The sequence below is a fragment of the Etheostoma cragini genome, chromosome 13, assembly GCF_013103735.1.
Source record: "Etheostoma cragini isolate CJK2018 chromosome 13, CSU_Ecrag_1.0, whole genome shotgun sequence".
In the NCBI taxonomy this organism is placed as follows: domain Eukaryota; kingdom Metazoa; phylum Chordata; class Actinopteri; order Perciformes; family Percidae; genus Etheostoma; species Etheostoma cragini.
This window is the reverse complement of record NC_048419.1, coordinates 14,158,010-14,173,814: the sequence shown is the minus strand read 5'-3', so window position 1 is coordinate 14,173,814 and position 15,805 is coordinate 14,158,010. Positions and strand designations below refer to the sequence as shown.

General features: G+C 42.8%; 2 protein-coding genes across 2 annotated transcripts in view; one reads left to right on the top strand and one right to left on the bottom strand.

Moving 5' to 3' along the window:
* hunk (hormonally up-regulated Neu-associated kinase) overlaps positions 1-1,854 on the bottom strand; it is a 9,082-nt gene extending 7,228 nt beyond the window's left edge. The window contains exon 1 of the mRNA XM_034890244.1: positions 1,164-1,854. Within this exon, the coding sequence (XP_034746135.1) occupies positions 1,164-1,403 (240 nt within the window). The 5' untranslated portion in view covers positions 1,404-1,854. The remainder of the gene's footprint in view (positions 1-1,163) is intronic.
* A 1,974-nt stretch (positions 1,855-3,828) lies between these two features.
* scaf4a (SR-related CTD-associated factor 4a) lies at positions 3,829-15,287 on the top strand. Its single transcript, XM_034890138.1, has 19 exons — positions 3,829-4,089; positions 5,498-5,581; positions 5,706-5,750; positions 5,845-6,006; positions 6,165-6,297; positions 6,716-6,852; positions 6,962-7,138; positions 7,320-7,405; positions 8,478-8,562; positions 9,113-9,271; positions 9,450-9,523; positions 9,677-9,867; positions 10,357-10,457; positions 10,794-10,907; positions 11,009-11,165; positions 11,307-11,434; positions 11,828-11,981; positions 12,322-12,477; positions 12,593-15,287. The coding sequence occupies exons 1-19, from the start codon at positions 4,060-4,062 to the stop codon at positions 13,720-13,722; spliced, it is 3,303 nt and encodes a 1,100-aa protein (XP_034746029.1). The 5' UTR covers positions 3,829-4,059; the 3' UTR covers positions 13,723-15,287.
* The last annotated feature ends 518 nt before the right edge of the window (positions 15,288-15,805 follow it).

Below are 15,805 nucleotides of genomic sequence, written 5' to 3'. Positions count from 1 at the left end.
CCCCCCCCCCCCCCCCCCCCATTGCCTGTTGGACCCTGAATAAGAGAGAGAGTGTGTGTAAAGAGAGGGAGAGCATGTGCGGCGCTTGGTTGTACGATTGCCAGCGTTTGCATCATCCTTAACAAAGAGGGCGAGGGAAGAGAGGAGCGCTTTCCTTTCCCCTCACAGAAACAGATTGGGGGGGGCAGAATGAGCTAATGAGTAATAAATATGCTGGCACATATTCTGTTGTAAACATATACAAACAGACATGGGTCTGCATGTAGAGACACATAAGGACAAGGGGGTGTATTGTTCCTATAATGCGAATGTTCTGGCTGCCCCTTAACACGGCTTGGAGAGACAAAGACAACCAGTGGCCAATGGTGGCCCGTATCAAAGCCCTGCGCTGGCAGAATCATAATGAGACTGAAGCCCATTTATCAACAACATGATTTCATATGCAAGTAGCAGCTCTGCGCTCTCATAGGTCAGCCAATTTTCCTCTCTGTACCTATCACAGGCTCGCGCGCCCACAGCGGTGAGATCATCACCACCAGCAGACAAAGAAGATGTTCATAAAAAGCCACATATCACACAACTAGTTATCCAACACACGTTAGGGAAAGGACAGGCAGCTCTCTTTGTCTCTCGGGCACACACAAAAAGTAATTATTGCCACTGGAGCTTGGCTAGAAAACAAGCCCTGCTGTGCGCATGAGTTCAACAGCTGGTGGTGCCGCATGAGCTCATTAACAAAGCTCCCCTTTGCAAACGGAGCTGATCACTTTCTCTGACAAAGCTCCGAACTAATTAGACCAATCATTACGCATGGCTAAACTGTCAATATGAACAAGTTAGCAATTGATCGGTTGACCTGCAGGCAAGTGACAGCTGCCTCTTTCCACTGAAATGAAAATTGAAACCATATCACCATATCCCCATTACCATGCTGCAGGCCACTTATGATCTTAAATGTTCAAACTTAGCCTGTCAAGAGTCAAAAAAACTTAGATAGTTTTCTAAAAGAAGAAAAAAAGTTAGTTTCCCTCAAAAAAGTTCTGATAGCATGTTATAGGATCGTAAGATGAATTAAAATAAAGCCAAGGAAATGGATCATGGCTACACACAATCAAAACAAACCCTGTTGCCTTATTTCCACTTAAAGACCCCCGCAGTCTTACCTTTTCTCCGGTTAACGCATGGAGACCTTCTCTAACTTTGGCGAACGATCCTTCTCCCAGCTTCCTCCCGATCAGATAGTTCCCGACCCGTTTGGTGTGATAAAAGTTCTTGAGGATGTCCGCCGCCGGACTGCATAGAGAGGCCGGGAGGATGCTGTCATTCCCGGCACTATTTGGGGTTTTGCCCTCGTACAGGCCTAACCCGTGGCTGTTGTCTACTACCATGTCTGCGACCGGCATCACAGCTGCCTTGTCAAATGGCCCCCTTTTAACAAGGGAGAAAATTGCGCAACTCGTCCCTTTCCCACCTTTGAGGCGGGTATTAAATGCTTACGTCCGAACAAAGTGCGTTAACTCCGGTCCGTCTGCGTCTTGCCCCTAATTCAAATTAAGATGAACTGGAGCTCGCGCCACCTGTTCGCCCAAAGCATCCAGCGAGCGCACTCAGCAGATTCCGAGACGGGTCGTGATTAGTGTTATCGGCTTGACATGACACAGACAAAAATGTCAAACTCAATCATGGAAAGTAAAATTAAATGACGCAACCTGTCTTAATACTTGTGAGGGTTTAAAAAAAAATCTGTCGATCAGTCGGAGAGGCTCTTACTCGGGGTTCCTGCTCCATGGACCTGTCTCCTGATTAGTCTATGTGCAGGCAGCGTGTTTTTCAGTTTGAACTGACTTTGCCGGTCATATGGGTGGGCGTTACTTAGTGTGAGGGTAAAAAAAAAGAAGAAAAAACACACAGCCCTCACATGGTGGTGGTAGCCGGGGTGATTTTCAATCCAATCAGCGCAGGCGGGCGGAGCACACAAGGGGGACAACTCCACCCGATACCGTGTGTTGCGCTCATATTGTAGCCTACACAGCTATGAACAAAGAATATGAGTGTGGCCGGAAGATATAGCCCAGACAACAACACTGTCACAACACAAAAATATTTCGATTTTTTTTATTTTTTATTACTGTTACAAAATGTATGTCTGTCTGCGTTGTGGTTTTATTGTCAGGTTTATTTGGGTAGAATGGGTGTAAAGGTAGGCTACCAAATGTTCACGTGTGTGCTGTGCATCGCGCAGCCCTAAACTTCCTTAATTACACATAGAGGCGTTGGTTAGGATATATAGTGGCAATAGACCTACATGATCATAAATAAATGGCTGAAATTGTCAATTTCATGTAAGGCGCGCCATCATATATTGCCATTTTTTCACTGTGTTATTGGTTGATGCTGAACCTTGTATGTATGTATATTTTGTGTGCTGCTGTAACACTGTAATTTCCTTTTTTTTTTTTTTTTTTTTTTGGGATCAATAAATATCTATCTATCTATCTATCTATCTAACCTGGAGTTGGAGTTTTGCCAACAATAGGAAGTTGTAGCCTGCTCCAGTAGACCAGTGGGAGACAAAGACGCATCTTCCTCCTGCTTGTTGAGGTGTCACTGGCCTAATTAACATGGTGTTCATCACTCAGGGCAGAACCCCTGCAGGGAGGGGCAACAGTTTGAGACATATATTTTTCCTGTAACTATTTGGCTTCAGTTCAGATAATCTGACCTATATGATTCTATATCTATATCTTTTCCTACTGGAGCTTAATAAAATAACAGTAACACCAGAAATACAATGAAGTTCAATAGCCTGGCAATGGTACTACTGTCAACGTGATCATTGTGTTGTTGTTTTTTTTGTAGTCTGTGTCAGAGAGGTGTTGATTCAACTGTGGAGTTTAATGAGGCTACAGTTTGTGTTGTTACTGCATCAGATTTAATTGTATACATAGGCTATGTGCTTAGTTTTGTTATTCCTTGCCTGGATTCCTAAGAGTAAGAATAATCTGCACACACAGTTGTACTCGTCTGCTGGACCATGCTTTCTAGACACCAAACCAGACAGGAAAGCAGAAGTACAAGTAGCCTATACTACCATCTACTGGAGTAATTTCGTACTACAGGAACATAGACTACACTCGGTCAAAACATGAGTGAGACTGCATCCTTGTTGAACTTTTTCATTCTTCATTTTCTTTTATTCATTAGTTAAATTATTATTAAAGCAAGTAGTATGTGGATTAATCCTTGGAGTTAAACAGCATCCGGTAAAATAAAGATACTTATCCATAAAGGTGACCTGTTCAGGGGGGAAACAGGGTGGTTTTGTGACTGAGTTATTTAATGATTTGAAGATAATGATTCTCAATTTAAAGTATACTTTTAAGTATTGGAAATGTTGCACATATAGGCCTAATTTAAAGGTTTGAATTAGAAGCATCCTTTTACTAGACTATAGAAGTGATAATTTAACTAAATATTACTCCTTGTGACTTGGAAAAGTCATAGGTATTATTAATAACTAAAAAATAAAAATTGTATTTTGCTTCATCCTAGAAACCCAAGGTGATGATGACAAGATTATTACATATTAGGAATTGCCACTCTCCTCATGAAAAGCAAGTATAATTTCAATCTTTAATTTGGTTGGTTTACTCTGGGGTCATGTGCAGTAGGCCTAGTAGGGAAATGTAGACCCAAATCCTAGATTAAAGATTAAGGATGAGCAAATTCAAATTGTGCTCTCGCGAGAACTCTGGATTTCCAAGCTACCAGTACAGTTGTCCATGTTCAAAAGGATACACTATGGACAAACCCGTCCCATGCCATGTACACCAATTTTAAATCCCTACAGCACTCCGCCATCCAGTGGACAAAACCTAGAACAACACAATTGATTCCCATCATGCTTTGCCGTGCCTGCCGACCCGAGAGCTACCGATGCTAGGCTAACTGTCGTTAGCTAACGGGGAGCGGACATGTTGTACCGACCCTTCTTTGAATAAACATCCCTGTAAGCGGGGAATCGGGAATTAAGGGGAAAACTCATAGCGTTGGGCAATCATGGATGCCGTCAACGCCTTTAACCACGAGGTAAGCTGCATGCAGGGTTCGCTGAGACCCCGAAGTCACCGAGTCCGGCGGCGCTGGTCATGGTGCTGTGTTGCTCTGGAGCTAGCCGAGCAGGACTGACCAATGGGCCTGATGGGCGAGCTAGCTGGACTTGTCCATCTTACCCGGCTAGGGCTAACTGAGCTATCGTTTGTGTTTTAGCTAATGTTACACCCGCAGCAAGATTAATGTTGGTACTGAAACAGATTATTGCCAACTGACGTTAGCAAGCTAACACGACGTTAGCGAGTCCACCTTGGTTTACAAAGTTCTCCAAGTTGGTTAGACCAACGTTTATGTTAGCTTGTGGGAGCGTGGTTTCCAACATTGTTGTTGGTAACAATAGTACAGGCAAACACACTATTCTGTTGTTACATTCACAATGCAACCTTACGCAATGTGTATAACAGCATCGGTGGTATGCACAGTCCGTTTGTTAGATGCCAGCCCAAGTTGCTGTAAGGCCTGATGGTTGTTGCTGTAAGATGCCCAGTCAAAAGACCCGGTCTAGTCATGTCTGCTAATGGTCTTTTCAACCCTAGAAGGAAATGTTAACGGTTACAACTGCTGGGTCCGCTGAGACTGAGTGGGGAACTTACAAACTTGTAATAGTAGTATCATAGCGCAGTCCTGACTTTAGTTTGTTGCACCCCACCATCATAAACCCTAGAAGCTGTTTCTGATGGATCTTGGAATGTGTTTTGCACTTTCTGTCTGGCACAGAAGAAAGTAGTTGTTATTTATGGATGTAAAGCACCGTTAGATATAACCTAATATAGCCTACGTGACAAACATGTATACTTTACACATCTTATAAATAATAAAACATGTACCTTTCCCCTTAGGCACTGGACCATTTAGCTTAGCTCAGAATTAGCAAAGTTTCTATTGCACCACACAGCTTAACTGTGTATAGTTGTTTTCTTATTTATTTTCACCTTACTGTGACAACGGCCAGGCTGTATCTTGTACTTTTATTTATTTAAGTTATGCTGCTGTGTGTTTTGTTTAACCCACTCCAACATGTATCAGATTGATGAATTGTCAAAATTCTATTTTAAATTGGTTCATGATGATAATGAAACATGTGAACGATTTTGTGTACTGCTTTTGAGCACAAAGCTTTTATTCCAACGCCACCATGGGAAACATGTTTCCTTGCTGTGCATACTGTATGACAATTAAAACGTTTGAAAAAAGTTTGAAACTTTTCAGCGATTCATCCACAATACGACAATAACACAGGATATAGAGACAGTGGAAAAAGTACACTTAACCAATAGTGCCACTGAAACTTTGCAAGCACTGTCTTCTCTGTGTTGTTTTTCTTTTTTTCTTTGTGTCTCATAACCTTCCCATCTCACTCATCTATCATCTACTCTGTCTCTAGTTGTTCTCATTGATGGACTCCAAGCCCCCAATCTCTCGGGCAAAGATGATCTCCATCACCAAATCAGCCATCAAAGCTATGAAAGTAAGAATGAGTTTGGCATTCCTTCGTATTGAGAGTTACTTCTGTGTTCATGTTAATGATATTGTCTGTATTATATGAGGCTGTATGTACATGATAACATGCTCACTTGCTTCTCTCTTCTCAGCTCTATAAACATGTGGTCCAGATTGTGGAAAAGTTTATCAAAAAGGTGAGACAAGCCTGTCTAAATGTGGTTATTATCCATTTTCACCTCACCAAACATAAATAAAGCCAAATCTGTTTTCTATTTCTGCTCTCTCCAGTGTAAGCCTGAGTACAAGGTAGCAGGCCTGTATGTTGTGGATTCTATTGTTAGGCAGTCCAGACACCAGTTTGGATCAGACAAGGATGTGTTTGGCCCAAGGTTCACCAAAAACATTACAGGAACCTTTGAGAACCTCTGCCTTTGCCCAGTAGAGGACAGGGTAAGAAAAGAACGAGTTGGAGAAAGTCCACTGTGATGAATATTGTGGACTGTACCAATTTGGGGGTTAAAAGATTTTGACCCCTCTAATGACAAATGCTAGTCAGTATTTTGTCATCTTCTTTACTGGTTTCCTTGCTTTCTTATTCCCTTTTGTAGAGTAAGATTGTGCGGGTGTTGAACCTGTGGCAGAAGAATGGGGTGTTCAAGATTGAGGTTATTCAGCCCCTCCTCGACATGGCTGCTGGCTCTAGCAGTGCTGCTGCACCCTACTCAGGCTCAGATGATACAGGTGATTTGTGTGTTTGTTAGGGTTGGGTATCGTTGGTATTTTTTGAGGTACTGATACTAAAACGAGTGTCTTTTTTTTGCGACAACAGCAGGCATCGGCCTAAAAATAGTGTGTGTCTAGCTAGAAGTGTGTCTTTAACTGCAGACTGTTGGACTTCCCAGTGTTGGAATCGTCTACAGTGAAATTCCTACACACTTTACACCGTTTAGCTATCAGCAATTTAACCGTGTTTAAGCCAGTTACTTGCTGCAGGTAGGCTAATGTTACCTGCTGTCAAGTGTCGTGTTAACTAGCGCCACATGCAGTAGTGTTTCTGTTGCCGCTATTGTCCGTTTTGGAACCTCTGAGAGCAGCGCAGGCATTTAAAGGCATAAGTGTGCTGCTCACACACATGTTTATGCTATGTCTCTTCTTTCAGGTTCTTCCCCACCTCCAGCCAAAGAGCCAGTTACTGCGGTAACAGCAAACTCCACCACAGCATCTGCTTCTCAGCTGCAGAACTCCGATGCCTTTGCTGCTGTGGCCCAGCTCTTTCAGTCCACACAGGGTCAACAGGTACTGGCGTACACTTTGACCACAGTCATTTTGCTTGTATTATCTTTGCTCGCAAATCTCATAGATCCTCACTACTACTCTTCTTTCAATTTGTCTATGGCTTTTTTAGCTTCAGCAGATGCTCCAGAACTTTCAGCAGCAGCCAGCGAAGTCTGAGCCCAACACTCAGCCTCCTGTCCAGACCAGTCAAACCCAGGTCCAGAACATAACCACTGGCCTGGGCACGCTCACCCCGCAACCGCCTCCGCCCACCCAAACCGCCCAGCAGAAGGCAGCCTTTGACAAGGTGGCAGTGCGTTTTTGTATTTGCATATGCAATAAACCGCTTACTCTGAACATCAGTTTAGAGGGCAGGCACTGTTTAGACACTTTGTAGGACAGAGCTTGGGGTATATGTTATTTAAGGCTGTACAACCTTTTTCATGTTGAAAACTACAACATCCCTACATTTTATTTCTCTCCCTCAGAAATTGCTGGACCGTTTTGACTATGATGATGAACCAGAAATTGGAGACGAAACAAAGAAGGATGAAATGTCATCGCAGGCCTCCTTGTAAGCCCTTGATTTATAATCCTGCACGCCGTTTCCTCTTGGTTGATTGCTTAAGCCTGGCGGAGGGGGAAGAGGAGGCTGCTACCACCACTACAAATTCTGTTCTCAAGTCAACACTTTAAAGTTTCTTTAAATATTTATGAGTTAATTTTTGAAATCCACAAAAATATCTCTTTACATCGATATCAATTGCATCCAGCGCACTCATATGTTAAAGGTGCTCTAAGCGATGTTGGGTGACGTTACTTCTTGTTGATGTTCAAAGTATTTTCAAACAGAACGAGACTAGTTTGCCCCTCCTTCCTCCTCATCCTGTCCCCTCTTCCTCCCTTCTGTGCTTCTGTGCACTAACCCCCCCCCCCCCCCCCCCCCCCCCCCCCCCCCCCCCCCCAAGAAAATCTCTCTTGTCAGTTATTGGCTGTAACACTGTTTGCGTATGCTTTGTGGTGCAGGGGGGCACAGTTTGTTTTAGGTTGCCGTTTGTAGACCCTGGGCTGTCTGCAGAGACAGTGTCTTTTTACAGTTTGTTCGGGGGACAGGCAGCTTGCAGATAGTGAGGAGATGTTTGCTGTATGTGACAACAAATGTAGCCTAAAACACGCATGACATCACTTAGAGCACCTTTAAAAGAAAATGTGTCCCTTTTTAAAACTGTTACCCCCACTATTTCCTTACAAGAAATGTAGCATTTAAAAGGCTATTTTCTGGTCCAGGTCAGCTAAAATTACAAATCACAGAATCCATCAGTACATTTGTGTGACTTTAACTACCAAGCCTGTTTTTTTAGCTGTTAAGTTTACACACTCGACTGTCCTGACATTACAGACATGAACTAACCACAGACAGTTGTCGCGTTCAAGGACTCGAGGCAGTGGGTCGCTGCAGCTCATGGCCTGGCGCCGCTGCAGGATGAATATAGGGAAACACAATCGATATTTGGCTTTATAAAAAAGTACAATTGTTGGGGAAACACTGCAGCATCTCTGCAAAACCAATAAGTGGGAAGCTCGGATTGATGTTTTAAAATGAAATAAAGCCGTGAAGCTAATGGGGTATTTTTTTATCATCACAGTATGCAGCAGCCTCCAGCCTACCCACAGCACATGGAGCACTTTAAACCGTCTGCGGTTAACGTGTTGCAAGGCCTCTCACAACAGGTAATAAGTACAAACATTTCTAATCTAAAAATAACTCATCTGACAAGTCCATCCATCTAGTTATTTGATCTTTGTTTTCTTTTTGTCATTTTTACTTCAAAAAGCTATCAAACTTGTAAGTTTCCTATCACCACAACGATTTAAGCTTGTGTTACAACTGTAGGGTTATATAACACATTTACAATCTACAGTATCAATTCAGTTTTATTTGTTGTGTCAAATTACAACAGAAGTTATCTCAGGACACTTTACAGACAGAGTAGATCTAGACAACACTACAGACCCAGCAATTCCCTCCCAAGAGCAAGCATTTGGAGCAACAGTGACGAGAAAGAAAACTTAATTTTAACACCTCGAAACTTCACACAGACTCTGGCTCTTGGTGGGCGGCCTTAGTATATGGTGTTTTTATAAAAAGAAGTAAAACATACAAATATTAAACTCAAATGTAGGAAGGGATGAAAAACTTTTTCTGCATAAATGATTTTTTACATATGTTTGGAAAACCCTGTTGTACTTGCACAATATTTATTCCAGTTGTCTTTCTCAGGTTCCTCTCCCTCCTAATGGCCAGCATCAGGCTTATGGTTTACCGCCAGGACAGAGCTTCCCTGTCATGATGCCTCCTATGCAGGGCCTCCCTGGTTCCACTGGGCCTCCTGGCTTCTCAGGGGTATACCCACCCCACAATGCAGCCCAGCAACAACAGGTAGCCTTAACAATAGTACAAAGGATATATGTGAAATCTTAGGAGCCAATAAATGAAGTTGGTAAAGTAAATTTTTATGTTTGCATTAAGACTAAAATCTGACGTCAGATTCATATAATAAATATTTGAATGTGTGGGTTAAATCATAATCATGTTTTTTGTTGTTGTACCATAATAGGATTTGTCAGTGGATGTGGACCGATCATCTATGAGGGATGGCAGACATGGTCGACGATCACACTCAGGCTCCAGGTAAGCATCTGAAATGTCAAACGGAGTTTCTGTTGCAGCATTGTAAATGACTCTTCACCGTTTATTTGGTTTGATGCAGATAAGCTGGTTATCAGTGCTTATTTATTGTGAGCATATTATGCAATATATATATATATATTTTTTTTTTTCCAGGTCTCCAAAGCGGAGGAGGTCAAGGTCTAATTCTCGTACACGACGTTCAAGACACAGGCGATCGCGCTCGCGCTCCAGAGACCGGCGTCACCACTCCCCACGCTCTCGCTCGCTGGAGCGCAAGGAGAGAGAGAAGGAGAGAGAGCGACGGCAGAAAGGCCTTCCGCCACCCAAGAGCGAGACACTAAGCAGTGAGTCATAATCTATTTATGGGCATATTTATCTAAGTGTATGGACCTGAAATGATCTGTTAGATGTGCACTAGTCTCCATTGCCAGAATTATATCCATAGCGCTGTGAAATAAGGTCTGGCTTCAACACACATACAGCTTTGGGTTGTTTGCATTCCGGATGCAGCGGCGGTGGCTCTGCAAAAAAGTCTCGGGAAGGAACTTGTTTTGGTGGAACATTGGCGCCACACAAAAGAAAACGCCACATCAAATATTAAATGAGGTTAACTGTTCACACAATATAATAACGTGAGCTATTAAAATTAGCTGCATACATACTTACAAGTAATTTGCTCTTACCAATGTATCTCCGTGTGTACTTTGTCCATAGCAATTAGTCCCAAAACATTCCAGTTAGATAGTAAATTCTGTAAACATATCACTTAATCTTTGCAATCATTCCCATCATCATTTTGGATTTCTAAGTTCTTGTTTACTTTTCCTTTTCAGTTTGCAGTACAACTCTCTGGGTGGGCCAGTTGGATAAGAGAACTCAACAGCAAGACGTTGCCTGTTTACTGGAGGAGTTTGGGCAGATAGAGTCCATCAATGTAAGTGGACTAAAATAAATCAGTAACATTGATCCAACTGTGACCACATCCTGTGTTAAGTGGCATTTGCGTATTTCTCATCCAAAGATGAAAAATACAGGTGTGTGTGTCTTTTGGTCATAGTAAAGTTACTATATGATGACTTAGTTTGTTTTTCTTGCAAGTTAATACATATACAGTATTCTACATATATATGGTTTTTTCAAATCTTGGCAAATCTTGTACTTGTTGATGAAAGGAACATAGTAAAATCAAGATATTGATTCAGCTAACTAAATGGAAATCCCAGTCTCCTTGTTTTTTCCTCACCTGTCTGCTTGTCCTCCTCTTGTTAAGATGATCCCTCCACGTGGCTGTGCCTATATTGTCATGATACATAGGCAAGATGCCTTCAGGGCTCTACAGAAGCTTAGTAGAGGATCTCACAAAGTGAACCAGAAAGCAATCAAGGTGAGTGAGCGACACAGACTGCTGCTTAATAAAGCAAATCCCAAATAAAACCCTTAATTGTCTTATTTAATCAAGAGTTGTTTTTGTTTATTTCTTGCCAGATTGCTTGGGCTTTGAACAAGGGCATAAAGCCTGAGTTTAAACAGTACTGGGATGTGGAGCTGGGTGTCACCTACATACCTTGGTCTAAAATCAGAGAGGCTCAGTTGGAGGAGCTCAGAGAAGGAGGAATACTGGATGTGGACACCTTATCACCAGGTAACACCTCTCACAGGCACAGACGCATTAGGAAATCATACAAACAAATGAAATTAAGACATAAAATGCATCACACGTGCGAAGTCCAGTTAGTCACACAAATCACAACAAATAAGGTCTTTTCATGTCGGCCCTTTCCAGAGTGGAGTGGAGTGAAAAAGACTCTTGGCGTCCTGGAGGAACTCAACCACAACGGCCGTTCGGAGCCACAGCAGCCTGAGGAAACCCAAGTATTACCTGTGGCTGCTGCAGCTGCTCCTCCTGCACAGGTAAACCGCAACCCAAAGATCTTACCAGCTTACACTCTTTGGAGTAGAGATAGGATGATGCAATACAGTTATAAAATAAAATGTTGGTAAAATATCATCATTCATTTGATGTGATTAAGAGTAGGTGCCTGCTTGTCTTTTGGGGATCTATCTAAATGTACGTATGCTATTCAGTCAGAAGAAGAAGTTTGGAGGCCACGTTTATATTTGTATGACAGGCTGGTGAGACACCTGGTCCATACCTACTTCATAATAGACGAGGTAGCTTAGATAAGATGATTTTTTTTAGTTTGAAGTTACTTAGCTCCTGTGTTTCTCAAGAGGGCCACTGGGAAGGATAACAAATTACTTTCTCATTTGACATCAACAGTAAATCCTTGTAAATGTTCTCAGGTTCCTCCAATGCAACAGCCAATCGTTGGTGTGGGTTCTCTCCAGCCTCCTGTTTTCCGTGGTCCCATAGGCATGCCTCTGCCTTCCTTCCCCCCAGGTGTCCCCCCTCCTCCTTTCATCCGACCTGGATTCAACCCAATGCAGATGCCTCCAGGTAGCACCTCCTTCAGCTGCCGTCAAACCCTTTCTCACTGGCTTTCATTCAGTTTTTTGCTTACTCACAGTGCTTTTCTTAAATGATGTTTATCAGTAGTAAGTGTGTAGTTGCTAAGTTTCACTCTCCTTTTAAATAAGAAACGGCAAAAATTCATACACTAGAAGAACACAAGCACAACGCACTGCTGTTTTAAGTCTTTGCTCTTGCACTACAACAAAACACAGTGCACCTTTTCAGGGGGAATCGTCCAGTTGTTAATTCCACACCTATTGACAGTATCCATGCCAGCCCAGACAAACTGAACCCTAATTCATTCTTTTCAACCCTCTTCTTCCAGGTTTTCCTCCCCCAGGTACCATGCCTCTTGGTCCCCCACCTCCCTCCAAAGGTGGAGTTGAAGACCCACCTCTGGACCCAGCTGGTCTGGGCAACAGGAAAAATGACGAGGTCCTGGAGGGTCCCAACATCTTCAGCAATCAGATGGGGCCTATGGGTCAGTCTGTCTTTCTCTCAGAACTTTTTTCTCCTCATTCTGCTCTATTGCTTTTGGTTAGTTAGAAAAGTGGATTTAACATTAAAGCTGTGTTTTGTATTTGTTTCCCCATCAGGTAACCAGCTAGGTGGACCTCCGGGTTCTCTCCCAGGTGGTCCTCCAGGAAACATCCAACCCCCCTCTGGTGGTCTGCTTGGCGCACGGCCAGGTATAATCCCACTCCAGCGTCCTCCGGTTCCCCCACCGCCACACATGCAGCGTTTCCCTCCACCCCACGGGCCACGACCCCCTCACCCCAACATGCCACCTATGCTACCACCGATGATGCCCAGAGGGCCACACCCTCAAATGATGCACCATGACCCCCCTCCACCTAAAGGAGCCTTTGGGATGCTCCCTCCTCATAATATGAGAGCTCCTTTCCCTCCACATGGGCATGGACCTCCTCCTCAAGGTCCTCCTCCTCCTTTTATCAGACCAGGGGGGCCTCGTGGTTTGGAGGGGCCGGAAGAAATGGATGGCAGACCATTCAGGGGAGACAGGCCTGGATTCAGGGATAGAGAGCCAGAGAGGGACAGGGACTGGGATCGAGAGAGGGATAGAGAGAGGGACCGAGGTTTTGGAGGTGGAAGGCGTCCATTCGGTGACGGAGGGAGGGGTGGAGGTGGTGATAGAATGGATGGGAGGGACCGGCTCGGAGGCTGGCAGGAAGATGGAGGAGATCACAGGGTAGGAGGATGGGAGAGAGACAGAGATCGGGATAGAGACCGTGATCGAGACAGAGACAGACGGGACTGGAGGGAGAGGCGAAACAGCCTGGATAACGACAGGGAAAGAGGGAGGGCTGATAATGGGGAGAGGGAGCGGGGAGAAAGAGGACGGGTAGAAGGTGGGAGTCGAGAAAGAGGGAAAGGAGCTGAAGGAAAAGAAGGCGGGGACAAGCCAAGGCGGTCCGAACGGCGAGAGAGGACCACGCGTTGGGACAGGGATGATCGATTGGCCGAACTGGAAAACGTGGACAGATTTCAGACATCTAACAGCACAGAGCAACCTCCTGTGACTCCTGTGGTTACTGTGGAAACCAGTAAAGAACCAAGCGTGGAAGTCTCTGAAAAGAAGGCAGAGTCTGAACGTTTAGCTCCGTCCCCAGAGGTAAAAACTGCAGCAGAAGAACCGATGACCTCTGAGCCCTCACCTTCAGCTCAAAGTGAGCCCACAGAAACAAAAGAGGAAGCAGCATCATAGAATGGCTCACTGCTCATCAGCCACAGGCTGCTGTGAACCACTGAAAGATAAAGAAAGGCATTTTTCACTATGTTGCTCAGTCTCAACTCATGGCATATGAATGCAGGCTCGTCACAGTTTGTCTACTTCTGGGCAGTAACATGTCCTGAAAACAAAACATCTCCCACACGTGCTGTTAAACATACTGTATGTAAAATGGTTGTTTTCAGATTTGATGACTTATGGTCAAATTTGACTTTGCATCTGTTTCTCCAAACACATGACCACATGCAAATCCGTTTGGCGCAATTTGCTGTTGTTAAATATTGGCCGTGAACTGTTTTCCCTGTAAGTTGTAAGAATGAACGGAGGGCTTGCATGTTAACTTAGCTCTGTCCATTTTAGGTTAATTTGAGCTTAGCTTTTATGTTTTTACTCAAGTTGGTTTGCAGGCGGAGTAAACGAATGACTTCTATGACACAATAGCTTTTTACTTCACTGCCTTATCTGTGTGATAGCAGGCACTCCTCAACAAAGTGAATATGTTCATTTTAAAACTTTTTTTTTTTTAATCTGCCAAAATGTCATGTCAAAACACTGAATCTCTTTTTCAAACAACTATATGATAATATAGGCACCATTTCTTTTCTTCTTTGTTTTCATCTCATCTTGTGTTTCATGTCGGCTCATTATTGCATGATCACAGCCAATAAGGCACAGCTTTGAAAGGACTATGGGGGCCTTAAAATCCAATCATGTTACTTCTACATGTTTGAATGGAGAAGATAAAGTACAAATTGTGGACAACATGTTGGGGTAAATTACACTGACAATTAGGATTGGTACTTTGCTCACCCAGAATGAGCGCTCCTTTTGATTATTTGCCCACGTTTGACCCTTTGAACCACACTTTATTTCAGGCATAATAAATATGAGTACTGTCTTCATTCTACCAGGCACTTGGTGCACATTTACTAGCCAATACCCAATGTCCTTAAAATGTCCACTTTCAATACATGATTTTATAAATGTCCATGAAGTCTACTATTACTGGGACTCCTAAGAACCTTGGACTGATTAGAACCTGAGCTTATTCTGACAAGGTCTCTGAATCAAACATAGAAGTCATATTTTATTGATAACAGCAATTACACCCAATTCCTTGTGGAAAAAAATGTAACGCTCCTGTCATTATGTTATTTAGGTGATTACTATTGCTTCCACATCACAAGTGTTTTATGTGTGCATATAATCATTTTGTCTGGTTATAAAAAAATATTGGGCAAACAATTAGATGTTCAAAACCAAGGACTTAACCTGTAACGGTGGCAGAATACAAACAGACTGATGGGCCAAGATGCCTTTCAGATAAGACATTTCAACATAATATGCAGAAAAATTAAGAACGAAAGAAAAATTATGTGCAGGTGTATCGTGGTACATGTCCCCAAGAATATTTTGGAAGTAAAGAAATGTAATGTTATATAAGTGGACTTTGTTTCAGAAGTTTGATTGGTCCAGACCGAGATATTGGTACGGGAACATAAGGATAAGTACATTAATTTGCAAAGAAATTGACTTGCACACAGATAACCTGTGGTAATAAGTGGATTTTAATTAGCCTGAAATCGCCAGACCAAATTGCAAATGCCAGAACAAATAAAAACATGAGGTTGCAGATTTGTTTGGTGCAAGATTTTATCCTTATGTCAATTTTTGATTTGTTTTAAAACAGACATTTACATCAAAGTGAAAGTAAAATTCCATTGGAAATTCTAGTATAATAAGTACTGTGTCATTTTTTTCTGCTGTCTAAATTTAACACCCTTGCCTAAATGTGTATGTAATTATTATTCCGTTAAGGAATAAAGTAAAACCTTTTGTAGAGCCAAAACAAACTTATTTTAATAGTATTGCAGTCCACAAAAAATGTAGATGCCAGCTTGGAATTTTGAGCATTGTGTATACACACAAGGCAGATTTGATAAGGTTTATGTTTAGGTGGACTTTTTTTATTTGCATGTATATGGAAGAAAAGGGGCAATCTCTTGGATCAGACAAAAGCACTTTTTCATGTGTCTCATGTACAAACTCGGATATAATT